Here is a 27,911-nt window from a genome sequence, read left to right as displayed (position 1 = left end):
GTCTCCACGAAAGTCTTAATAACTTTGTAATCAGTTACAACAAGCTTCTGACATCTGTCGTAAAGTTCAGTTAGTTTCATATTTTGCACTATAAATCGTGGTGATATGGAATGAGTCATCTAACATGCACATCGCTGGTCGATTTGAGTCGCACGCATGTGTGTCGCATTTCGATCGGAGCTGCCGGTGGTAGCGGTCGCATGTGCACGGCGTGACTGTGTGTTTTCTTTGGTAAAGGAGGCTTTGGCCGAAAGCTGGAATGTGTAACAATCTTCTCGTGGCACCTGCTGCAACTCAACGGATCATTTTTGCTGCGAATAGCACTCTATCCTTCTCCTAATATTGTTGGACATTTACGTGGTATTTTCGTGTTTTTTATTCAACAAAGTTGAGAGATACCAATTTCTACGTATCACCTTTTACACATTACAGCAATATAAATAATGGAAACAGTTGTCAGGAGAAACATTCTCAGTTTCTTTTCAGATTTTACTGTGCTGTCTTTGAGCCATTTTGTATCACTGGCTAAGTGAGCAAAAATTTTAGTTGCAACATCGTGCAACCTTTTTGTGCTAAAGATCTCCTTAACGTGGAGTAATGGATCTTATTTCTTCTCCAGGTATTGTAATTATGTACATAATCGTTCCTTTTGTACTACACTGGATTATTTACAACAAACTTCATCAGCGAACAAATATACTGCGAAGTAGTAGTCAAAATGAGCAACTCTTTAAACAGGTGTTTACAAAATGATCATGGGTGAACACGACGTATTATTGTTACAGCACGTTTCTGTACAATGAAGACTTTCTTAAATATGAGTTACCCCAGAACATTATTCCATACGACAATATTGAATGAAAGTATGGAAAATACATCTATTTACTGATTTGTCTCTCCCCAGATTTGCAATGATTCTAAGTGCAAATGTGGTTGAACGAAGCTGTTTCGGAATTTCGAAAATATTTTTTTTCCGGTTTAAATTCTCATCAATACAGACATCTAAAATTTTTGAATTTTCCACCCTATTTATTATTTCTTTATCATGTATTACACTTATCATTGATGTGGTAACATTAAGTTGTCCAAAATTGAATATGTTATGTCTTTCATAAAATTGAGAATGATATCTTTCACAGAAAACCAGTCAATCATACAAGAACGTTGTTTACCATTTCTTCTTTTTCTGTAAGTATGCTTGGATTGATTGAAATACTAGTGTCCTCTGTAAAAACTAATAGCTATGCTTGTTGTATATTAGATGGAAGATAGTTTACACATATAACAATAGTGGGCCTATGATTGAGCCTTGGGGAACCCCATATATATATAATTTCATCACTGTCGAAATAACAGCCCCAGTGGATCAATTGCTAAGCATAATTTTCTGCATTCCATTGGTTAGATACTACATTAACTTTTGGTAAGATATAATATCAATCCCATAAAAGATAAATTTATCTAGGAGAATGCTGTGATTCGTGTAGTCAAATGTATAGACAAGTCGCAGAAATACCAACCGGTGCTATTTTATTGCTGAATGCATGTATAATTTGCTTAGTGAATATGTAAATGGCATTCTCAGTATAGTAACGCTTCTGGAATCTAAACTGCGATTTGCTGAGGATAGTCTTCTTGCTCAAGTGAGACACCGTTCTAAAAAATTTTGGAAAATTATGTCAGCAATCAAAGTAGACGACAGTTGTTGGCATGTCTCCTATATTGGCATGTCTCCTATCTCCGTTCTTCAATAGGAGTTTGACGACGGCATGTTTTAGTCTCTCTGGAAAACAGCTTCGAGTTAGTGATGCCTTACATATTTCAGATAAAACAGGGGTTTGTCATGTGAAAAGAAACCTTTAGTGATCTATTGCAGACTCCATCAAAACCAGATGAGGTTTTACTTTCGAGATAATATATATTTTCCTTAACTGTTGACAACTGTCTTCAAATGATTGTTGTGAAATCGCTATAAGCGCGGTATCACGATTTATTGGCTAAGCGCAGCACCTTTCTATGTACGTCAAGAATAGCACTTACAGTGTCTTTGCTTATCTTTAACTGTCAGCCGCGAGCGTCCGTCGTACTCGTTCGAGGTTGTCTGGGATTGTGCTTGTTTACCTCAACGTAGCTTATTCTCGGCACAGCCCTATCCGTATCTAAAGCGTTTAAACCGCCCAGACACTCAATTTTTGCTTACTGCTTCAACGCCATACACTTCCACTAACATTCCATGAAGTTCCGTCTTCTTTTCCCATAAATTTAAGCAAAAATTCATGTTAACGCGTTGCTCAATTTTGATCTCCGTTTTGCTACGACACGAGTGCGACGAATCAACGGCGGCTTTCTCTGAGAATGAGAACATAAGAGTTACAAATAAGCAAAGACCGTGCAAGCACTGTTGTTCGCGAACGTACGCAGACGTTGGGTATTCAACAACGCTTCACCATGGTGGTTAGAGCGATTCCACAAGAAGCATGTGCTGACACTTTCCAACAGCTTTGCAACCGATGTTCGAAGTTTCTTGCAGCTGCTGGTGATTACTCTGAAGGCCAGTGGAGGTATTTTGTAATTCAACAAATATATACGAGACAGATTAGTGTAATAACAAAAGGTATCTTAAAAGTACTCATTTAAAGAAAACGATTAGTATATTGTCTTAAGAAATGAGGCAGCAGGATACGATAATGCTTCTAATTGTAAGAATACTTCTGGATGTGCCTGTACCTCCTTCATATGATCCTCATGAGCTCTACGTACTTCGTACAGTGAGGGCAGTACAACTGCGCCGCAGGTTCCTTCGAATACACTCTCTACATTTATTCAGCAGGGTTTCCAGGAAAATCTTCAATTTTCTTAAAATTTTCCCATTTAAGTAAGTAAGTGACTGTATACCGTACCACCAGCTGCCAGTACTTACGTGTACAGACCTCTATTCATTGTGTGCCTTAGGGACAAAGCAATACAGGGAGTAGTTTCGTAGGCTTCGCATTACAGACATATCTTCTGCATCATATCTTTTGCTCCAGTATCATGTCGTTTTTGGAAACCCAGAATCTACTCTGTAGGAATCAACATGGATTCCGGAAACAGCGATCGTGTGAGACCCAACTCGCTTTATTTGTTCATGAGACCCAGAAAATATTATATACAGGCTCCCAAGTAGATGCTATTTACCTTGACTTCCGGAAGGCGTTCGATACAGTTCCGCACTGTCGCCTAATAAACAAAGTAAGGGCCTACGGAATATCAGATCAGCTGTGTGGCTGGGTTGAAGAATTTTTAGCAAACAGAACACAGAATGTTGTCATCAATGGAGAGACCTCTACATACGTTAAAGTAATTTCTGGCGTGCCACAGGGGAGTGTTATGGGACCATTACTTTTCACAATATATATAAATGACCTAGTAGATAGTGTCGGAAGTTCCATGCGACTTTTCGCGGATGATGCTGTAGTATACAGAGAAGTTGCAGCATTAGAAAATTGTAGCGAAATGCAGGAAGATCTGCAGCGGATAGGCACTTGGTGCTGGGAGTGGCAACTAACCCTTAACATAGACAAATGTAATGTATTGCGAATACATAGAAAGAAGGATCCTTTATTATATGATTACATGATGGTGGAACAAACACTGGTAGCAGTTACTTCTGTAAAATATCTGGGAGTATGCGTGCGGAACGATTTGAAGTGGAATGATCATATAAAATGTTGAGATTCATTGGGAGAGTCCTTAGAAAATGTAGTCCATCAACAAAGGAGGTGGCTTACAAAACACTCGTTCGACCTATACTTGAGTATTGCGCATCAGTGTGGGATCCGTACCAGATCGGGTTGACGGAAGAGATAGAGAAGATCCAAAGAACAGCGGCGCGTTTCGTCACAGGGTTATCTGGTAACCGTGATAGCGTTACGGAGATGTTTAGCAAACTCAAGTGGCAGACTCTGCAAGAGAGGCGTTCTGCATTGCGGTGTAGCTTGCTCGCCAGGTTTCGAGAGGGTGCGTTTCTGGATGAGGTATCGAATATATTGCTTCCCCCTACTTATACCTCCCGAGGAGATCACGAATGTAAAATTAGAGAGATTCGAGCGCGCACGGAGGCTTTCAGACAGTCGTTCTTCCTGCGAACCATACGCGACTGGAACAGAAAAGGGAGGTAATGACAGTGGCACGTAAAGTGCCCTGCGCCACACACCGTTGGCTGGCTTGCGGAGTATGAATGTTGATGCAGATCAACCAATTATTTTAGTTTTCCACACAGTAATTAATCCTAAGAGTTGAGGTCCATGGAACAGTCCTCCCATTTCTGTCCCTCTGCCATGAAAAATATCGTCTAATCCATCTTGAAAAATCTGACTTCAGTGTGCTGAAGCCAAGTGTTGCATAAAACTTTTGACTGCACTGGGACATCGTGTACCTAATCAGAAATAGTGTTCTGAATAAACTATTTGTACATAGATCCTCTAACATGTAATCGGGAAGAGTATGTGCCTGTTAGAGTCACCTACAGTTCCAACTTGCACATTGACCTTTAACAGCTACAAAAGTTGTATATCACTGAGTTTATCTCACACATATCTGTTATTCTCAACAAAGAAATATGATTAATCAATTTAAAGAGGATACGGTTGCTGCATGCATCTAGGTGATGAATCACGTTGTGGAAACTTGTTTGACTTTATTTCATCAGCCCACAGTTACTACTCATCAGAGTGCCAATGCGTTAGTAATATCTGTAATGTGTTCACAAATGTTCAAATGTGTGTGAAATCTTATGGGCCTTAACTGCTAACGTCATCAGTCCCTAAGCTTACACACTACTTAACCTAAATTATCCTAAGGACGAACACACACACCCATGCCCGAGTGAGGACTCGAACCTCCGCCGGGACCAGCCACACAGTCCATGACTGCAGCGCCTGACCGCTCGGCCAATCCCGCGCAGCATCTGTAATGAAAAAGTTCCTTAAAGTGAAAGGAGAAACAGAGACACGCATACACATATAAAGCGAAAGAACACACACTCCCGTATATATTTAAATGAAATGTTCCTTCAGTACTTGGAGCAACATGGAAATATTAAAAACTGTAACACGTAGTATTAATGTTCTACAATAAAATTATACTCACACAACATCAGCAAAAGTATCTAGCTAAACAAAAAGTTATATTTTCAAAGGTAACTGACAGTTTGCAGATTGTACATATTTACGAGAAACACACAGTGCAGTGATTCACTCTGGGAATACTAGAAAACAAAACAAAAATAATGTTATTACGCACTGAATTTTTAGGTTATAAAGATGCAAGTATAAATCCATAGCCCATTGACTAACTGGTTTCAACACATTGTATAAACCAAGTCTTACCAATAATTTAATTGTGCTCTGTGTAAAAACGTCTAGGGCTTTCTCTATCATTCCTTTCACCCAGTTGATGTTCTCCCACAACTTTTGTTCCTCTTCGTTTTCCTTCCTTTGCATTCCAATCTATCATCACAATTAAATTTTCTTTTCCAGTATATGAATAATTTATTTTATCTCATCACACATTTGATTATTCTTTTAACCACCTGCGGTTGTAATTGGCATATGAACTTGTATTATTCAGGCTGTGTGCTTGGCGTCTGCCTTGCCTACGACAATATGTTCACTACTGTTGTTCATAGCAGCTCATTCATATTCCAAGTTTGTTATTTATAGCTATTCCTCTCTTACCCTTATTTCATGTTTTGTTTATAACTCGTACTCCCCAAACCAGAAATCCTGTCCCTCCTACCAGCCGCACATCACTGATTTCCACTATGAGCTCTAACATATCTACCACCTGCCTGCGTATGAGAGGTCACCAACGCACGCTCCAACACTGGTACGCCGGTTAGAATCCTAACAGTGGATGCAATTTTCACTGCCAGTATTTGGCTAACACGGGAGGAGATTCGGTGGCGTGAAGTTCAATCTTTGCGCCAGTATCCTGGATTATATTCCAAATTTCTTCCCGTTGTCGCAAGAAGCGACGGCACGTGACACTGTTAACGGTGATACGTACATTGGATGGGCGGGTTAAGATCTGCGACCACCTTGGTGCTATTCCAGAGTCTATACTAGCACCATGTTGCACCCTCTCCTTCAGTTTCATCCATAACAACAGAGATCCAGTAATACACGGTACAAGCCCTCATCACAGCCATCCACGATACACAGTTAAAACTCGACACTTCGTAACTGGTCGGAGGAAGGCAATGAGAAACCACTTACCCTAGGACCTTACCTAGAGCATCAGTGCAGGATTCATGCGTCCAGTTCCCTAAGTTCATTCCCTGAGGGACTACTTTGAATTTAAAGTTACTGACGAGGTAAACATTCCACCCTCTGATCCGTACAGCACCTATTTTCATTCTCCTCGTGACATCATCTTCCTCGTCACCAGCCGAAGATTCAAATAGCGAAGAAGAGGTCTCGTCTTCATGCCATACAGTAGAGCTGCGTATCACAGGAAAAAATAGCCCCTGCACTTTTCCCTCACTTTCAGCTGTTGTCAGTACTAACACAGAAGAATCGTGTCGGTTAAATGTTACATGATACGAACAGTCAATTGTCCAGACTGTTTCTCCTCGAACTACTGACCAGGTCCCTCTTCAAGAACGACAAGATGGTCTGGCCTCTCCGCAGATACCACTTCGTTGTGGTTGTACCTAAATTAATGCTATTTGTATAAGTGAGGAGTGCAAGCTAACTCACTCTGCAAAATCTATGGTTAACGTGAGGGGAAGCACTATGTTCCAGTGTGATCCACCTCTGTATTGAGGAAATATTAGCCTCTGTAATAAATAACGTAGAAAAACATGTGAATATAAGTTTCTACGTCTTTGTGATCTTACAGTATTTCACTATTGTTTCGTAATTCTGTTACAGCCTTTTAACCCCTGAAGGTTCCCATCCTCCAGGGGAACGCACGAATGCTGCCTTCTTTAGTTAATCGCTGGGAACTTTTCCTGTATGGGTAGCAGGTCACGAAGGTTCTTAAAACATTATTATTCTAACAGCTTTAATGAAATAAAAAAATATATAAAATGAAATGATTTTGAAAATGTTACTTTAAACTGTTTTTGTTATTTTTCCTTCTTTCTTTCAGTACGAACTTTGTTGTAGAACCCCTTATTTACGTGTGGTAATAAAAATTCATTTAGACAGAATTAAGCACATTTAAAATTACGTGAACTTAGTCAACCCTCTCATGCTGATAAATTCATATTAACTGATTAAGAATATTTAGTTGAGAATTAAATCTTTTACATAATTCGGCCTTGGCACACATTTTCTAAATGCAGTGGATTTTTTAAAAAAATATTTACTGAATTCTTTCCCGGCGTTAGCTATGGAACGCAAGACTGTCTCTATTAGCAGAAAATGGTTAAATATTGCCAAGCCGACGTTTAATTATCATTGATAAAACACGCTTCACTATACATTTAAGTTATTTGAAAGAACCAACAAATTGTTAAACTTCAACGTTAACTATCCGCCTATGAATGCACAAATGTGAAACTAGTAATGAATTCCGTCAGTCTCAGGATCGCTGTAAAAGAAAAACTTTTTCTTAATTCACTGCTAATTTTTATATGCTCCCGTTTTACGGGTTTGGTTAATTTTTCTTAGCGAAACATTTTTTTTAAATGTGCCGCCGCTGCAAATCGTTCTGTCGCGGCACAGCCCAGCAACACCAGCGATAATTGCTAAAAATGCTGAAAATTCTTTAAAGAAATATTATAGATGATATGGGCAAGCTAATTTACATTAGTAAGACACACTTTTGATAAATTATAATGTATTTAGACCACAACAATAATTCAACTTACATTAGTTTGTAATTTCTCCTCTAATGGCGGCTAAATCTAGATACAGACAGATGAAGTCTACGCTTTCATAAAATGCTACGTCACAGGTTCCTCTCTCTCTCAGCTCTCGTGGAAGACGACAAAGAATGCACATTATGTATCCCTATTTATACTATTGCTGCTTGTTAATTTCTCTTTGTAATCTTACAACATTATTTTCCTCTGTGGCTGAATTTTACATTTTTGTTATCGCAGATATTGAAACATTTCGCAATTACATTATGAGTATGGAAATATTACAATCATAAATACATCGAGAATATTACTACAGAAAATATTACAATAATAACGAATGTCCTTTACACAAAATTAAATAATACTTTTTGTTAAATAATTACAATAATTACAGTATATACAAATTGCTTCATAGTACAATTAAATTTTAGTTTATTAATAGTGTGTGTGCTGCCAGGGAACGTTACACAGCCACTACAAATTTATGTTTGATCAAACAAATGGTTGAAATGGCTCTGAGCACTATGGGACTCAACTTCTGAGGTCATTAGTCCCCTAGAAATTAGAACTAGTTAAACCTAACTAACCTAAGGACATCACACACATCCATGCCCGAGGCAGGATTCGAACCTGCGACCGTAGCGGTCTCGCGGTTCCAGACTGCAGCGCCAGAACCGCACGGCCACTTCGGCCGGCGTTTGATCAAACCACTGATGCTAGGATACTCCACTTTGCAACTCTCTCGGTCTTGAGAGTACATAAAATCGTTTGGTTACCGGTTGAGAGGCAGCCATATTAATTATTACATGGTGCTACATTTAGGATATGTCTTCAAAATTCCTGGAATAAGTCCGGATAGCGAAATCTACCTATTCATTTATCTATAGGTTTCATGACGGTGCCTGTCTAATTGTCCATGCACATTTGGGTTCTTGCCATTGGCCTGATCGTACAGTACTGACAGAGTTTTCCGTTTACAGTTAATAACGTATTTAGCTTCGACCACATGCAATTCTTTGTCTTCTGCTGCATTTTCCTATATAGTAGGAATTAGATGTTGGACGCAATTTTTTTGTGTAATCCATTTTGTTCATCTTCTGTTTTATGTTATGAACTATTATGCCACCCAGTGTTCTGCTAAGAATGGGATTATTACGTTAGCTTAACTGGGGCATCCGAGGGGCATTCAATAAGTATTTCAGGATTTATTTTTGTCGGACAGATTCTGTTGAAAAAATGCGTAATTTGCTGTGGGACATCTTGGAATATTTCCGCTTCGGCCCCCATAGTTTCATAAAGTTCTTATAGGCGACGGCGCTGTATGTAGCCTTCAAAATGGCATCTGTTAACTGTAACCGATCAATGTCATTCAATACGATCACGACGACACCCCTCGATCGACGTTAACACTCATGGTGTCACTCGTTTTCATACATGGCAGTGGACGTTTGAAAATTCATGACGCAAGCTCAATGGTCGTCAATTGATTTAAATGTATTTCCCGGCTGACTCTTAATTCAATTGCTGCCACGGTGGTGAGGAGAAAGAACACATCCTGGTGGTACCAGCAGTATGCGTATTTAGATGTTCGATTAATATGAATGGTTTGCAATTTTCCAGCGATTCTATTCGAACTCTATGCTGATGTACCGACAAGGACCATTTTCGCAGATAAACATGCAAGTACGTAATGGATGTTCAGTTTCTCAATATAGTTCGTCGCACTCACACATTATACATCCGCTGTAAGAACAATTTCATGCATTTACATTTTTGGTGTCGCACAATATTGGTTGGCTAAATATTATGACGATACGTTGCATACAACTTCCACAGATATTGTTTATCATGTAGTCAAGACTACGTAATGAAGCCAAAATCGTGGATAAAATTGAAATGTAGTTTGTTTATTAACACTTCTCTTTTCACTAATTAAATATGAAATATGAATCGGGATTGGAGGTCATGACCCTATTCTTCTTTTTAGTAATTTAGGTCCACGTTAATTAATATCTGGTAGTTAATAAGCGAACTATTTTTTATGCTCGCACGTTGTTTGTATCAGTTACCCCCGCAACCGTCCAGGGGTAAGATTCTATTAATGTTCCGCGCACACGCCTTTCACCGTTTTATAAAATGCACAATTACGTAAACTATAGCTTTCCGTTGCGCACAACTTTCGTGGGTTCCACCACCATAATAATTTCCCAAGAGTATCTTTCCCAGCTAAGACAAAGTTCGAATTATGTTGTCGGATTCATTTTCACTCCACCCGACAATAAACGTCTATGATCACTTCGCCACACGTAATGTATTTTAAACGTGCTTGAAGAGTCTTTAAATAATCTCCTTGATGAATTTCTCAGTCGCTTACCACTTTTTCATCGACTAACCCGATCGCGATATCTGAAGGTAGATAGCTCAATAATGTGTTACATGTTCTTTTATATGTATTAAAAAACCAACGCGCCTCTATATCTTTCTGTCCCGCTTGGTCTTTGCTACTTCGCTTTTTATTACTTTTCATTATATTGCTTCTTAGTAATACTGTGCAGTTATTAAAAAAAAATGGCTCAAATGGTTCAAATGGCTCTGAGTACTATGGGTCCGCCGCTCGTGGTCTCGCGGTAGCGTTCTCGCTTCCCGAGCTCGGGGTCCCGGGTTCGATTCCCGGCGGGGTCAGGGATTTTCACCTGCCTCGAGATGACTGGGTGTTTGTGTTGTCCTCATCATTTCATCATCATCCAGGACAGTGGCGCAATTGGACTGAGCAAAGATTGGGTAATTGTACGGGCGCTGATAACCACGCTGTTGAGCGCCCCACAAACCAAACATCATCATCATCATCATCTGAGTACTATGGGACTCAACTGCTGAGGTCATTAGTCCCCTAGAAGTTAGAACTAGTTAAACCTAACTAACCTAAGGACATCACAAACATCCATGCCCGAGGCAGGATTCTAACCTGCGACCGTAGCGGTCTCGCGGTTCCAGACTGCAGCGCCAGAACCGCGCGGCCATTTCGGCCGGCTGCAGTTATTAAAGTTTCGTATTACTGTCCCCTTTTTAATTCTTCCCCGATTTTAATTAATATGATGCTAATTGACACGTCTGCCCGCAAAGTACCGTTATAAACGGAGGTGTGTTCCAAGCCGATATCTGTTATTGAGTTTCTTTTGGCGAAAAACCAGAGCACCGCTGATATTCATAGACGCTTGCAGCATATCTACAGAGACTTGACAGTGAACAAAAGCACGGTGAGTCGTCGCCCGAGATGTGTGTCGTCATGACGACAGACCCGTCCCATCTCCAGCTTGCCTGCCGGCCGCACACAGCTCTGGCTCCTGCAACGTTGCAACTTGCGGACACACTCACTCCGCTTCCATCTGTTTAGTCCAATGAGGGATGAACTCTGTGGGAACCAGCTCGTGGAAGATGTGGAGATAACTGTTGCAGCAGCAAGAAGCTGGTTCCGATGTTAACCCGTAGATTGGTACCATTCGGACATGCAGGCTCTCCCAGTAAGATGGCGTAATGGTGTTGCATTGAAAGGTGATTTTGTAGAAAAAATAGGGTTTTGTACACAAACGAATGGAGAACAATATTGTGTATTGGAATTCTGAATAAAACCAACCTGCTTTCAAAAAGAAGGTAGATGTTAATTACACTACTAGCCATTTAAATCGCCACACAAAGAAGAAATGCAGATGATATACGGGTATGCTTTGGACAAATATATTATAACAGAACAGACATGTGGTTACATTTTCACGCAGTTTGGGTGCATAGATCCTGAGTAATCAGTACCCAGAATAACCACCTCTGCCCGTAATAACGGCTTTGATACAACTGGCCATTGAGACAAACAGAGCTTGGATGGCGTGTACAGGTACAGCTGCCCATGCAATTTCAACACGATACCACAGTTCATGAAGAGTAGTGACTGCAGTATTGTGACGAGCCAGTTGCTCGGCCACCATTGACCAGACGTTTACAATTGGTGAGAGATCTGGAGAATGTGCTGGCCAGGCCAGCAGTCGAACATTTTCTGTATCCATAAAGGCCCGTACAGGACCTGCAACATGTGGTCATGCATTACCCTGCTGAAATGTAGGGTTTCGCAGGGAACGAATGAAGGGTAGAGCCACGGCTCGTAACACATCTGAAATGTAACGTCCACTGTTCAAAGTGCCGTCAGTGCGAACAAGAGGTGACCGAGACGTGTAACTAATGGCACCCCATACGATCACGCCGGGTGATACGCCAGTATGGCGATGACGAATACACGCTTCTAATGTACGTTCGCCGCGATGTCACCAAACACGGGTGCGACCATCATGATGCTGTAAACAGAACCTGGTTTCATCCGAAAAAATGTTGTTTTGCCTTTCGTGCACTCAGGTTCGTCGTTGAGTACACCATCGCAGGCGCTCCTGTCTGTGATGCAGCGTCAAGGGTAACCGCAGTCATGGTCTCCGAGCTGATAATCCATGCTGCTGCAAACGTCGTCTAACTGTTCGTGCAGTACTTTTTGTCTTGAAAACGTACCCATCTTGTTGACTCAGCACGATCCGTTACAGCCATGCGGATAAGATGCCTGTTATCTGGACTGCTAGTGATACGAGGCAGTTGGGATCCAGTACGGCGTTCCGTATTACCCTCCTGAACCCACCGATTCCATATTCTGCTAACAGTCATTGGATCTCGACCAACGCGAGCAGCAATGTCGCGATTCGATAAACAGCAATCGGGATAGGCTACAATCCGACCTTTATCAAAGGCTGAAACGTGATGGTACGCATTTATGCTCCTTACAAGATGTAGGTGTCGCCACCGCCGCCAACTTTGTGTGAATGCTCTGAGAAGCTAATCATTTGCATATCACAGCATCTTCTTCCTGTCGATTTCGCATCTGTAGCACGTCATCTTTGTGCTGTAACAATGTTAATGGCCAGTAGTATACTTATTGAATCCCCCTTGTAAATCCGGCTTGTTAGCATATAGCATGTAAGATAACGGCTTAATGTTGCGAAACGGTACCAAGTGGTTCGACAATATCCGGTTAGTTGTAGAGAAGGCAAGTAGTCGACTACGGTACAACAGGAAAGTTTTGAAATCGTGACCAGACCGCTTGTACCACCCATTCTTGCGTATGGCCCGAGTGCTTAGAATTAAAGGAAGAAATTGAAGCTATTTGAAGACGTGCTGTTAGAATTGTGAATTTGTTACCGGTCTGGCGGATCAGTAGGAAAGTGTTAAGGAAATTCTTTGGAAGCTATGATGCGAATGCTTGGAAGAAAGAAACAGATCTTTTCGCGAAACGTAAACTTCCTAAGTTAGGAGTACCAACATTTGCTACAGATTGCAGATTAATTCTACCGTCCCAAACTTGCAGCCCGAATGACTGTAAGGACAAAATAAGAGAGATTAGGTCTTGCGGAGAATACATGAAGTAGATATTTTCTCAACGCTATCAGCTTTCTTAACGCTGTTGTCTTTCTGTGCGAAAAATTGGCCACTGTTATATGTTGTAGACCTTTTTACAACCATTTTACCGAGCGAGGTGGCGCAGTGGTTAGCACACCAGACTCGCATTCGGGAGGACGACGGTTCAAATCCGCGTCCGACCATTTAGGTTTTCCATGATTTCCCTAAATCGCTTCAAGCAAATGCCGGTATGGTTCTTTTGAAAGGGCACGGCCGACTTCCTTCCCCATCCTGCACTAACGCAATAGGACCGCTGACCAACAATTTCTTGCATTATGTGTAATTCTCAACTGAAACAGTGCAGCTGTAATTTTTGTGTGTGAGGTCTGTGCTTCGTGTACCTCGGACTGCGTGTCTGTGAGAGATGGAATGAAACAGTGGGTTACCAACTGCTACATCAGTACACTTAATTTACGAATATATGTTGAATTTAACGTTTTTTGGTTGATGTTCGTGACTGTAAGATCATGGAAATGTATGCATCGAAGATCACGGATATGTATGCATCGGTGGCCCTCATGGTCGACTGTGCACCTTAAATTACGGTAAAAGGAGCAAAATAGTGCCTGTGTCTGTTATGCATCTACTGTATACACTGCAAGCCACCCTATGATGTGAGCCCAAGGGCTGTCATCATAGAGAGAACCAGTAATACACTGTTACGACTTCTGCACCACTTGTTAGCAGCAGATACAGTGTCTGTGTTGTGACTTGGCAAGACAGCAAAGCCACTATGATTGGTAGCTGAAAGGCACGCGTTAAGCTCACGCAGGCTGGCGTGAGGTCTGGAACAGTTATAGGAGTTGAGTCTAGTAAAAAAAGGTACGTAGCTTCTGGAATACTTAACTTTAATCCATAATTGGTGAACATCGGTCTGACGGTACATGATTCACAGTATCAATAGTAACTGGTAATGGCGCCTTGCTAGGTCGTAGCAAATGACGTAGCTGAAGGCTATGCTAACTATCGTCTCGGCAAATGAGAGCGTAATTTGTCAGTGAACCATCGCTAGCAAAGTCGGCTGTACAACTGGGGCGAGTGCTAGGAAGTGTCTCTCGACCTGTCGTGTGGCGGCGCTCGGTCTGCAATCACTGACAGTGGCGACACGCGGGTCCGTCGTATACTAGCGGACCGCGGCCGATTTAAAGGCTACCACCTAGCAAGTGTGGTGTCTGGCGGTGACACCACAGTCTGCGCCGAAGACTGAGACGGCGTGGAGTTTTACAATTATTTATTGAACTTTCTGTACAATTTCTCCATCGTTGTCGCTGCCCAGCCCTGCGGATCCCTCCGCCTGGCTGCTGCTGTGTAGATTCTCCGACAATGCGCGCAGCGCACAACGCTGATCGCACTCGGGAGCCTCAGGCCACCAGTGCTCCGCTGAAGCCAGGATGCCCTGTGGTTGGGATGAACTTGGCGCCGCCCGGTGCCCCAGTACGGGCACTCCCACGGAGCCGCGTCGCCATGAGGTCGGCTGCCGACGCCTGCTGCACCGGCGGCTGGGAAGCCGTCAGTCGCGATGTCCGCGAGGTCCCGTCACAGACGGACCACGCGCCGTGGGGCCGGGTTGCCGTGAAGGCCGGGCGTCAGTCCCCGGCGGTGCCTGTGACGGAGACCGCGCTGCGGCCGGTCCTGCTGGAAGTTCTCACTGTAGTCAGTCAGCCACGGTGCCGACCGAACTCGGGCCGACCTCCAGAGCTGAAGCTGACATCTGGCGAGGAACAGATGACTCCTGTCAGCAGGAACAGACTTCCGGAATCGTCACCTACGAAGATTGAATATTCGAACACGGACCACGTCTGTCCTCACAGCCGAACTGCTTCCTAATGGCTTCTGTCTGTTGCTGCCTGCACTCGACTATTTATATCCGGCAGGATACGATGTTGGAAGAACTTTGTGAAAGGACTTTCAGATCTAGTGCAGCTCAATAATTATGATGTCAGTACAATACAATCAAGAGACACAATATAATCAAGCTGCAGTCACTACTACATAATCAGATCCTTTCGCCAAGGGTTACCAAAGCAGTAAAATATGCCTGATACAAGTCAGGATATTTAGGGGCCCGCATCTCGTGGTCGTGCGGTAGCGTTATCGCTTCCCACGCCCGGGTTCCCGGGTTCGATTCCCGGCGGGGTCAGGGATTTTCTCTGCCTCGTGATGGCTGGGTGTTGTGTGGTGTCCTTAGGTTAGTTAGGTTTAAGTAGTTCTAAGTTCTAGGGGACTGATGACCATAGATGTTAAGTCCCATAGTGCTCAGAGCCATTTGAACAATTTTTGATATTTAGGGAATTATTCGTGACAGTTTAAGATGGTGCTGAATATTATTCTATATTATCTTCTCTGTCGTGTATATTACATGAAGAATTTTTGTTCGTCGTATGTGCACATTGGAAAAATAAAAAAGGTTATGTTTTAACGTTTCCTCACAGATTTTCATCATTGTAATTATTATCTGTCACAATAATGAGTAATTCATTATTTTCAATTAATAAAATACTCGTACGTGAAATGGTAAACTAAAAGAGAAGAATGGAAAACTTAAAATACCAATTCAATAGGCAAAAAAATATGTAAAGTAAATAATTAGAAAAGAAATTAATTTTTAGATATTTTAATTGTGTATGTTGAAAATACTCTGACAGGATATTGTGTACTGTTTAGTTTCCAAAATGGTACTTCAGAAACAATAGTTCTCATTCTTTTAACTTAATTAATGGTGGTGGGGTAATGTGTAAAATTGCAAATTATGATAGAAATTGATTGCAGTGTTCTCAAGAACATTAATTTCGTATCAACTTTTATATAAAAAAATGTTTTTCGTGTGTCATTGTTTCGAAGATATTCCTTCTAAACTTAAAACTTCAAGATAGCTTTCGGGATGTGTTTTACCCTTTAACAGTTAAATTTTGTACAAACAAAAAAATACACATTACCCTATTTAGTTCCCTCTACAAATCCACCAAGTTTCATAAAGGTCGGTAAATGATACTTGTTCCATTGTCAGCCACCATACTAGTACCAAAACGGAAGGTAACAGACAGAGACCGAAATAGTGAGTTTGATCTTCCGAAATTGTTTCACCGTGGAAGATAGTAACGCGTTACCTCCTTTCAGTCATCGTAAGAGCGTCGACACAGCAAATACAGAGGTAACCGATCACGGAATACGAAAGCATCCGCTTTCGCTTAGTAGTAGGATCAGCACCAGACGAGATACCTTCAAGATTCTACAAAGATTATGCGAAATAACTTTTGTAGCAGCATTAGACTGCTGCAGTCACGGAGGGTATCAAGTGCCTGGTAAAAAAAGTGCAGGTAATTCACTTTTCGAAAGGGCTGCAAGGCACACAAATATAGGCGTATATCGTTGACGTCGATTTCTTGTAGAATTATAGCACATGTTTTATGTTCAAGAATTGTAACGTTCTTGGAGAGTGAAAGTCTCCTCTGTAAAAGTCACCATGGATCCCGCAGACATGTTGTTGTTGTTGTTGTTGTTGTTGTTGTTGTTGTCGTCGTCTTCAGTCTAGAAACTGGTGCGATGCAGCTCTCCATGCTACTCTAGCCTGTGCAAGTTTCTTCATCTCGAAGTACATACTGCAACCTACATCCTTGTGTATTCATCTCTTGGTCTCCCTCTACAATTTTTGCCCTCCACGCTGCCCTCCAATACTAAATTGGTGATCCCTTGATGCCATACAACTTTCCCTGCCAACCGATCCCTTCTTCTGGTCAAGTTGCGCCACAAATTCCTCTTCTCCCCAATTCTATTCAGTACCTCCATCTAATCTAAAGCATTCTTTTGTAGCACCAAATTTCGAAAGCTTCTATTCTCTTCTTGTCTAAACTATTTTTCGTCCATGTTTCACTTCAATACACTCCATATAAATACTTTCAGAAAGGACTTCCTGACACACACTCTATATTAGACGTGTGGCTATGTCGTCTTATATTCTGCATTTATGGCAATGCCATTCTGCGTAATAGTTTGGTTTACTGTCACACAGGGGCGCCCGTATAAAAGGCAATGCTATGGATCCCATTTGGAGGAACCTGTTGGATGTTGATGACCGCCATTGGCGCGAGGTCATGGGACATCTAACGAAGGCCTTCGTAACGGAGAAGACGCGGAAGGTGTCCTTCCTACTGGAAGAGTGCGGCCTACGCATGCAGAACGCGCTGTCGCAGCGGATAGAAGATGTCGGCTGGAGAGACTTCGACCTCATGTGCGTCTGCTCGCGGTTCGCCACCGATGCCATCGGCTGCTGCGCCTTCGGCATCGAATGCGGCGCCATCGATGACCCGCGCTCAACGTTCCTCCAGTTGTCACACGAGGTAAGCACGGCGGAACTCATCACGTTTCACGGAGAGGAAGCGTGATGTCCTCCGGTAACTGGCAAAAGTGTAAATAATCACACAATATGAAGTATGGGTTGGTGCATAAGTTCGTAGCGTTTTTCCCTAAGTTTGATAAACACAAAAGATAGAGATTTTACTCATCAATGATACGAGTATATTCTCCTCCACTATTTACAACAGCCTGCCAACGCTGGGGCAACTTTTCGATTCCGGGACAATAGAATTGACGTGGGTTTATTCGGAGCGCATTTTCATCCGGAAAGGAAGTTCCCTGAAGGTTGTTCTATAGAGACTGGAAAAGGTGAAAATCTGAGGGGGCAAGAGCGTTTTTTGTCAGTTTAGGGGAATGCGGGAGGGTCTTAAGCCGTCGGCACACGGACCGTGCATCCGAACGAGTGTGGAACAGCACGTTCGGGAGTCTTTCCGAACTTGCAGAGCAATATCTGGCATGTCAGATATTCTGAGCGTGCGTCTGAGCGTTGTCCAAAGAGATGGCACAACGCCACCTACGTCACACGCACGCCGGCTCCCTTCAGTACAGAGTTCTGAGGCGCCATATTGGCATTCATTCTAGCCTGTATGTATATATGCCGTTTCTGAGCACCATAAAATTGTGAATCATTGGAAACCCGTTCTTAATTGTGTGATTCGTTCCAATAAAATAATGAGAAACATCATATTCGTAGCAAAATAATTATGCAACTTGCATATTATGGGGGTAGGCTATTTGAAGGCAGCGACACACTAAAGATCCACCCAAAACGCATTGTTCTTGCTACAATTTGTTATAGATAAATTTCAATTAGGAACATAACTAGCTAACGTTTTCAGCATAACGTAACATAATATGATCAACCACAAGGACCTTGTTGTTGGTTTAGCGTAATGAGTAGAGTCATTGTACAGTTATTAGTTCTTTGGTAGGGCAACGTTGTTGTTGGTATAGCGTAGAGTAAGAAGCCAGTGGAATCTAAATATATCGTTATTATCAGAAGAGGACTTAGAAGATGCCCTAACCAGAGCTTGGGAAATGTGTCTCCGTTCACTGAACAACGTTCCAAGTGTGACTGAATGGTGGTCCCAACGAGCGAAACCGAAGCTAAGGAAAGTTTTAATATCTTTTAGTATAGATATGGCCAGAGAAAGGAAACAGACTGTAGAATTCTACTACAGCGTGCTCAGGGACCTCTACGATCAGACAGATGCAATTCCTACGCGATTAAAGGACACCAAGAAAATAAAAGCAAAGTTAATAAGTCTGAAACGTAAGGAACTGGGGGGACTTAAAATAAAATCCAAAGCAAAGTCAGTCACTGAAGATGAGACTGCTGCATTGTACTACCTTGTCAGACACGCCAAGAATAGAAGAAGTTCAAATAGATGATTGTACCATAATCACCACCCAGAAGGAAATAATTAAAGAGATCTCGGCGTACTTTGAACGTATGTATGCGTCAGGGGAAACAAACGAAGAAGAACACGATGAGCTCTTTGGTACATATCTTCCACGAATATCGCGAGATGATGATGAGAACATTTCTTCGGACATCACCAAGGAAGACGTATTAGAAATCGTGTGCAGCTCCCCTGCTCGAAAATCTCCAAGACCTGACGGACTGCCCATTGAATTCTATAAACGATTTTGGACCCTAATAGGAGAAAAGTTCACCGAAATTGTCAATGAAGTCTGACAAGGAAAGCCAGTGCCTGCAGAGTTCAAACAATGCAAAATCGTATTGATCCCGAAGAACAGAGGCTGCAAAAAAATAAACAACCTACGGCCGATTTCGCTTTTAAATTCAGATTATAAAATTACAGCTCGAGTAATTAACAAGCGCTTTACACCATTCACTGCTAACATCATAGGCAAACAGCAATCTTGTGCTTTTAGAAGGACGATTTTACAAACTGCGGCTTTGTATCGCGATGTCATTGCGCTAGCGCAGGCAAGTAAGATAAAATGTGAACTGCTTTTCATAGACTTCCATAAGGCATTTGATCAAATTAATCACAAATACCTGATAGAGACAATGCGCCGAATGGACTTCCTGCCAAAAACCATCGGCATCATCAAGAACATGGCAATGGGTGTTACTGCACAAATCTCCGTTAACTGTCAACTGACAAAAAAAATTGAAATAAAAAGGGGTGCAACCCAAGGAAGCCCCTTATCCATGCTCCTGTTCGTTATATAGCTGGAACCTTTCTTGAGACAGCACAGGATGACAGGCATTACCATTCAAGGAACAAAGACCGTGGTAGGTGCTTACGCGGACGATGTAGGCGTAATCATCAGAGACCAAACAGATGTGACACAACTAGAGATGATACTTGCAAAATACTGTTCCGCGTCAGGTGCGAGGGTAAATGAAAATAAAAGTAAATTTCTAAATATAAAGCGGCTCGCTAACCTGCGCATTGAGTGGGCGAACCATGTTACTGAACACAAAGCTCTTGGAGTGGCATTGACAACGTCCCTTTTAAAAACGATAGCAATAAATTGGCGGGAGGTGGCAAGGAAAATCAAGGGAGCTTTGATTGAAAACTGTCAACGTAGCATAGACCAGTTCCAGAGAATACTGTTTATCAACACGTATATTTTATCCAAGGCCTACTACATAGCACAGGTTCTCCCCATTCCATCAATGGTGGCGAAGACGATCATGTCCACCTTAGCAAAGTTCTTGTGGAAAGGGGAATTGTTTCGAGTGCCGGTGAAGACAGCAGTTTTGGATCCAAGCAATGGAGGAATGGGTCTAACCGACATCAAGTGTAAAGCGATGGCAATGTATGTCAAACGAACATGGAGCATAATGTGTAATGATCCAGGGTGCATTACAGCAAAACTATACTATATTGTCAGGCCAGAAAGTGTAGAGCCGCCGATAAATATACAAAAAATTAGTTTTAAGCTGAAACACATTAGGGAGTATTATCTTGAACTAAGTTATCTCAGTAAAAAGCTTTTAAACTCAAAAAACGTTACAGCAAAAGCGATTTTAGCTGAAAGACGGAAACATGAAAGGAAAAATAACATAGAAACTAAATATGCTGGAATAGCATAGAATGTGGTCTGGAAAAACATCAGTAGTGATGTTCTTTCGTCTGACGTGAGAACAGCGTGGTACAAGGTAGTCAATAACATCACCAGCACTAATGAGCGTCTCTTTGCCATCGGTTTAAGTGACACTAACCTCTGCAGTAAATGCAACCTCGTTGATAGTGTGCCTCATCGTTACACATGTGGTGATCGGATTATTAACTGGAGGTGGAACAGGGAGAAAATTGCTCCAATAACAAGAACATCAACAAACAATGTACCGACTAACATTTTCTTCAGACCAGAGGAAAGTTACTACCCTCAGGCAAAAAATAACGCAGTGATTTGATTAATGGGCAAATATACAAGTTATGTTTTTAACAATATCTGGAGCGATGAACATATTGAATACAAGATGTATACGGAAAATGAATTCGAGAAAATACTTACATATCAGAATCACAATAAGAAATATGGTAACATGATCCGAATTGTCTTCAACCGAATGGGTATAGGTTAGGCACTGGATTCCTAGTAGAGAGGGAATGGGTTGGGTCACGTTCCCGACCCTAACCTCACCTGCAAGTCACACATGAAAAATAAGTCAGTAGTACAGCAGATACAAGAATATGGCAAGAAACATCTGGTGTCTGATATAAAGGAAGATCTTGCACTCCCTATAGATGCGTTTAGAAGGCTGTAACTGACAAAAGTAGCAAGGCAGTGAAATATTTTTCGATGTCGCTGTTCGGGACTTCTCGTCTGTCCACGTAATTTACCCTGGAAGGAACACACATCAAGGATTTACTGAATGATTAATGTGGGTCTGGGGAATGATGATGAGGAACCTCAGGCTGCAGAAGAAGAAAATGTGCATACTGAACTGCCACCAGTTGACGGTGACAGTGAAGGTGCTAAATTGTGCTACTGCTAAAGACTCATTTTTTGAATGCTGTAATTTATGACTGCAATTGTCTGTCACCTTATTTATTTTATGTCATTTCATTGTAGCCATTTTGTTACCGTTTTTTGGCGAATTAAAAAAAAGTTGCGTCTGTGTACAGTAATTAGTTCTTCGGTAGGGCGGTGGTTCGCGTCTTCATACTACCAATTTTTTTCCTAAAATTCGCGTTTTTTTTAGGTTCAGATACTTTATTATTAGTTTAATATAACATCGAGTATAGATTTAAGTGTCAGGAAGTCATTTCTGAAAGTATTTGTATGGAATGTAGCCGTGTATGGAAGTGAAACATGGACGATAAACAGTTTGGACAAGAAGAGAATAGAAGCTTTCGAAATGTGGTGCTACAGAAGAATGCTGAAGATAAGATGGGTGGACCACATAACTAATGAGGAAGTATTGAATAGCATTGGGGAGAAGAGAAGTTTGTGGCACAACTTGACCAGAAGAAGGGATCGGTTGGTAGGACATGTTCTGAGGCATCAAGGGATCACCAATTTAGTACTGGAGGGCAGCGTGGAGGGTAAACATCGTAGGGGGAGACCAAGAGATGAATACACTAAGCAGATTCAGAAGGATGTAGGTTGCAGTAGGTACTGGGAGATGAAGAAGCTTGCACAGGATAGAGTAGCATGGAGAGCTGCATCAAACCAGTCTCAGGACTGAAGACCACAACAACAACATAAGTATACGCAATAATATTTGGTGTTATGTAAATATAAGTTCACCTCTTTTTGAGGGGTGACTTTGTTCGATTGGCTTAATCTGCAGGACAGCTTGCGCTACTTGTATAAAGATATTTTGCTCCCTTTTCTTTTACGCCTCGTACTTCACATGTTGCAAAGATTCTGCTACTGGGTAGGAACAGTGATCAAGTAAAACTGACCTTGGGGTTTCACTAACATGTGGGAATGTTGAAATAATGTTTATGTTATGCGGAGAAGTAATCCAAATTTGTACCGCACTGTTTACGAAGGAACTTTTATAAGCCTGTGTCCTTATTGACTGGACATGGTACTTTCCTTTTCGTGGACGATGGAGGAAATGTGCGTTTTAATAGATCTAACGTGGGAATTTTACGCGCGCCTGTTGAGTAAATAGTGTGATTTACGAGCTAGAAACATCCCTCAACTGCTGCTGGAGTGCGTTTCGATCGTGTATACCATGTTGGGGCCCACGTGCCGTATGCACAAGTCGCATCGTTCCTGAGCGTCCAGCAGCACGTTGAACTTTGCACGCTCAACGTTAACGTTCGACAGCACGGTCCGTGTGCCGACGGCTTTATCGGTGAGTAGCATCACTTCACGCAGTCTTGCTGGTCGTTGTTCATGTATTGCGTCTGAAAAGACGTTTCAGTTGTTCATAGAAAATGTCAGAAGTGATGGTTATACCTCGAGGAAGCAATTCGTAGTACACCACACCGTCGCCGTCGCACCAGGTGTATAACACTTTCTTTTGTGGATGCGTGCAGGCAGGTCTTTGTCCGGAGGGTTGCTGCATTGTTTGGGCTCAACCATTGCTTTCTTTTCCTTAAGTTAGCATAGAGACACCGTTTCTCGTCATCAGTAACGAAACAGGGTAGGAACGATCGGTGTTGTTCACGAGCCAATTGATGAAGAGCAAGCGGAGATGGACAATGTCCACCTGCTCCTTTTTGTGATTTTGGCTTTGAGCATGTGGTACCCACACCCCTGATTTCACAATCTTCCCCATCGCTCTTTTCCTTAAGTTAGCATAGAGACATCGTTTCTCGTCATCAGTAACGAAGCAGGGTGAGAACGATCGGTGTTGTTCACGAGCCAATTGATGAAGAGCAAGCGGAGATGCACAATGTCCACCTACTCCTTTTTGTGATTTTGGCTTTGAGCATGTGGTACCCACACCCCTGATTTCAGAATCTTCCCCATCGCATGCACATGTCGCGCTTTGATGAAATTATCACCGTCCTTCACACTTGCCAGTTCTCGACTACACCGACGTGGCTCATTGTGGATTAATGCGTTTAAACGATTTTCATCTGACCCCCAAGGTCTTCTGTGGAGAGTCACTAATGTCAAAACGGTCCTCCTCAAAAGAAGAACTGTCCAACTGCATTATCCGCACACATTTCTGCCTGCCGCCGGTGCTGTCTCCCCTCCACTGAACTCGAACAGTAGAGTAAGTCGAAAATGTACTGATTTCTCCACTTGACACTCCATTTTCTAGCGTTCACAGCTCCACTCACCATCTGCATTCCGGGCGGGAAGGAGCGCCTGGTCCCCGGCACGAATCCGCCCGGCGGATTTGTGTCGAGGTCCGGTGAGCCGGCCAGCCTGTGGATGGTTTTTAGGCGGTTTTCCATCTGCCTCGGCGAATGCGGGCTGATTCCCTTATTCCGCCTCAGTTACGCTATGTCGGCGCTTGCTGCGCAAACAAGTTCTCCACGTACGCGTACACCACCATTACTCTACCACGCAAACATAGGGGTTACACTCGTCTGGTGTGAGACGTTCCCTGGGGGGTTCACCGAGGGCCGAACCGCACAATAACCCTAGGTGTGGGGCGGGGCGGCGGCGGGGGGTGGGGGGTGAAGTGGACTGCGGTAGTCGTCGTGGGGTTGTGGACCACTGCGGCTGCGGCGGGGACGGAGCGTCTCCGTCGTTTCTAGGTCCCTGGTTAACGTACAATACGATACAGTGATAATATGAAAACTCAAATAGCAACAGTGAAATATGAAACTTCGTGGCAGATTAAAACTGTGTGCCCGACCGAGACTCGAACTCGGGACCTTTGCCTTTCGTGGACAAGTGCTCTACCACCTGCGCTACCCAAGCACTCCGCTGCAGAGTGAAAATCTCATTCTGGAAACATCCCCCAGGTTGTGGTTAAGCCATGTCTCCGCAGTATCCTTTCTTTCGGGAGTGCTAGTTCTGCAAGGTTCGCAGAAGAGCTTCTGTAAAGTTAGGAAGGTAGGAGACGAGGTACTGGAAGAAGTAAAGCTGTGAGGACGGGGCGTGAGTCGTGCTTCGGTAGCGCAGATGGTAGAGCACTTGCCCGCGAAAGGCAAAGGTCCCGAGTTCGAGTCTCGGTCGGGCACACAGTTTTAATCTGCCAGGAAGTTTCATATCAGCGCACAATCCGCTGCAGAGTGAAAATCTCATTCTGGAGCAACAGTGAACTTGAAATAAAATATGACAGTCGGTAAATAAATGCATAGCAACCGGAATACGAAATTTTCCTTCTTTGTTGGGGCCTTTGTCCCGCGTCGCGCGTAGTCGGCCGTGTTACTACTGCTTAGGCAGCGTTAGTTGCAGAGGGTCGCCGGAGACCCTTCCTGCAGCCATCTCGACCCCCTCCCCCGGGACGGAATTAGTGTACCTCAGCTGTCTGCATCTAGTGTAACCCATGAAATAGTGCGAACGTCTTCAAATGTCTGCGAGTCGTGTAAATGGGGCAGATCTTGGGGACCAGCCACGTATTTACCTAGCGAGATGTGGAAAACTGCCTAAAAATCACATCCAGGCTGGCTGGCAGACCGGCCCTCGTCGTTAATCCGCCGGGCAGATTCGATCCAGGGCTGGCGCGCCTACCCGGATCCAGGAAGCAGCGCATTAGTGCTCTCTGCTACCCTGGCGGGTAGAAACCGGAATACCAAATGCAAAGTGAAAACGACTCGAACTTACGCACCATCCTAACACATCTCACTACTAACAGACGAATTCTCGATATCGCATGCTTCTACATGGTACCACTTTTATACGAAATATGTACCTTCTTAATCTCATTAAAATTCTTCTGGTCTGCTGCCATGTCATCTTATTAAAATCGTAGAAAACTAAAATATAGAGAAGCTGTGTAACTCTTCGAGTTTTAGACAAATTTATCTGAGCAGTGGGTACATCGACATATTGTATTTCTTACAGCTTCATAAGACCAGCGACGGTAAACTTCTCAGACTTTTTTGGCACTAAAATGCCAACAGTCGCTGTTAGAACACAAGCAGAGGCTCTATGGGGACCATTCGTGAGTTATTTCGCATGGTGGTAATTGGTAACCCACTATGGAATATGTGCGACCATTTTTCGCTGCTGTTAGTCACGAAAAAGCGAAGCCAGCACTCCAGTGCATGCAAGTAGTTATCAATTACCTTTAAGTAATGTCATAAGTGAATATAAATAGTGGAAAGAGTAGTTAAAATGCCAAATTCTTTGAAGAATTGTCGAGAGGTGATAATACACTCCTGGAAATGGAAAAAAGAACACATTGACACCGGTGTGTCAGACCCACCATACTTGCTCCGGACACTGCGAGGGGGCTGTACAAGCAATGATCACACACACGGCACAGCGGACACACCAGGAACCGCGGTGTTGGCCGTCGAATGGCGCTAGCTGCGCAGCATTTGTGCACCGCCGCCGTCAGTGTCAGCCAGTTTGCCGTGGCATACGGAGCTCCATCGCAGTCTTTAACACTGGTAGCATGCCGCGACAGCGTGGACGTGAACCGTATGTGCAGTTGACGGACTTTGAGCGAGGGCGTATAGTGGGCATGCGGGAGGCCGGGTGGACGTACCGCCGAATTGCTCAACACGTGGGGCGTGAGGTCTCCACAGTACATCGATGTTGTCGCCAGTGGTCGGCGGAAGGTGCACGTGCCCGTCGACCTGGGACCGGACCGCAGCGACGCACGGATGCACGTCAAGACCGTAGGATCCTACGCAGTGCCGTAGGGGACCGCACCGCCACTTCCCAGTAAATTAGGGACACTGTTGCTCCTGGGGTATCGGCGAGGACCATTCGCAACCGTCTCCATGAAGCTGGGCTACGGTCCCGCACACCGTTAGGCCGTCTTCCGCAGCCCGCCACCAGTGGTGTCACGACAGGCGAGAATGGAGGGACGAATGGAGACGTGTCGTCTTCAGCTATGAGAGTCGCTTCTGCCTTGGTGCAAATGATGGTCGTATGCGTGTTTGGCGCCGTGCAGGTGAGCGCTACAATCAGGACTGCATACGACCGAGGCACACAGGGCCAACACCCGGCATCATGGTGTGGGGAGCGATCTCCTACACTGGCCGTACACCACTGGTGATCGTCGAGGGGACACTGAATAGTGCACGGTACATCCAAACCGTCATCGAACCCATCGTTCTACCATTCCTAGACCGGCAAGGGAACTTGCTGTTCCAACAGGACAATGCACGTCCGCATGTATCCCGTGCCACCCAACGTGCTCTAGAAGGTGTAAGTCAACTACCCTGGCCAGCAAGATCTCCGGATCTGTCCCCCATTGAGCATGTTTGGGACTGGATGAAGCGTCGTCTCACGCGGTCTGCACGTCCAGCACGAACGCTGGTCCAACTGAGGCGCCAGGTGGAAATGGCATGGCAAGACGTTCCACAGGACTACATCCAGCATCTCTACGATCGTCTCCATGGGAGAATAGCAGCCTGCATTGCTGCGAAAGGTGGATATACACTGTACTAGTGCCGACATTGTGCATGCTCTGTTGCCTGTGTCTATGTGCCTGTGGTTCTGTCAGTGTGATCATGTGATGTATCTGACCCCAGGAATGTGTCAATAAAGTTTCCCCTTCCTGGGACAATGAATTCACGGTGGTCTTATTTCAGTTTCCAGGAGTGTGTGTACCTTGTTAATCTCATTAAAATTCTTCTGGTCTGCTCCCACGTCATCTCACTAAAATTGTAGAAAACTAAAATATAGAGAAGCTGTGTAACTCTTCGAGTTTTAGACAAATTTATCTGAGCAGTGGGTACATCGACATATTGTATTTCTTACAGCTTCATAAGACCAGCGACGGTAAACTTCTCAGACTTTTTTGGCACTAAAATGCCAACAGTCGCTGTTAGGACACAAGCAGAGGCTCTATGGGGACCATTCGTGAGTTATTTCGCATGGTGGTAATTGGTAACCCACTATGGAATATGTGCGACCATTTTTCGCTGTTGTAAGTCACGAAAAAGCGAAGCCAGCACTACAGTGCATGCAAGTGGTTATCAGTTACCTATAAATAATGTCATAAGTGAATATAAATAGTGGAAAGAGTAGTTAAAACGCAAAATTCTTTGAAGAATTGTTCAAGAGGTGATAATAGATCTTTATAATTCTTAGGTGTCCATACTGATGACAGTTTAGACTGGAAAAAGCACATTTTGGAACTCCTAAAACAACTTAGTTCAGCACCTTTACACTTTGAATCATTATAGATCTTTGA

The 27,911-nt window shown here is 43.3% G+C and overlaps 1 protein-coding gene across 1 annotated transcript in view; it reads left to right on the top strand.

Annotated features, from left to right (window-relative positions):
- The window catches only part of LOC126095701 (uncharacterized), a 230,695-nt gene that overhangs the window by 164,614 nt on the left and 38,170 nt on the right, over window positions 1–27,911 (top strand). Inside the window, exon 10 of the mRNA XM_049910453.1 lies at window positions 17,349–17,676. Coding sequence (XP_049766410.1) covers window positions 17,349–17,676 — 328 coding nt within the window. The remainder of the gene's footprint in view (window positions 1–17,348; window positions 17,677–27,911) is intronic.

This window comes from Schistocerca cancellata, chromosome 8 (assembly GCF_023864275.1).
Source record: "Schistocerca cancellata isolate TAMUIC-IGC-003103 chromosome 8, iqSchCanc2.1, whole genome shotgun sequence".
In the NCBI taxonomy this organism is placed as follows: Eukaryota; Metazoa; Arthropoda; class Insecta; order Orthoptera; family Acrididae; genus Schistocerca; species Schistocerca cancellata.
This window is presented reverse-complemented; position numbering and strand designations above follow the sequence as displayed.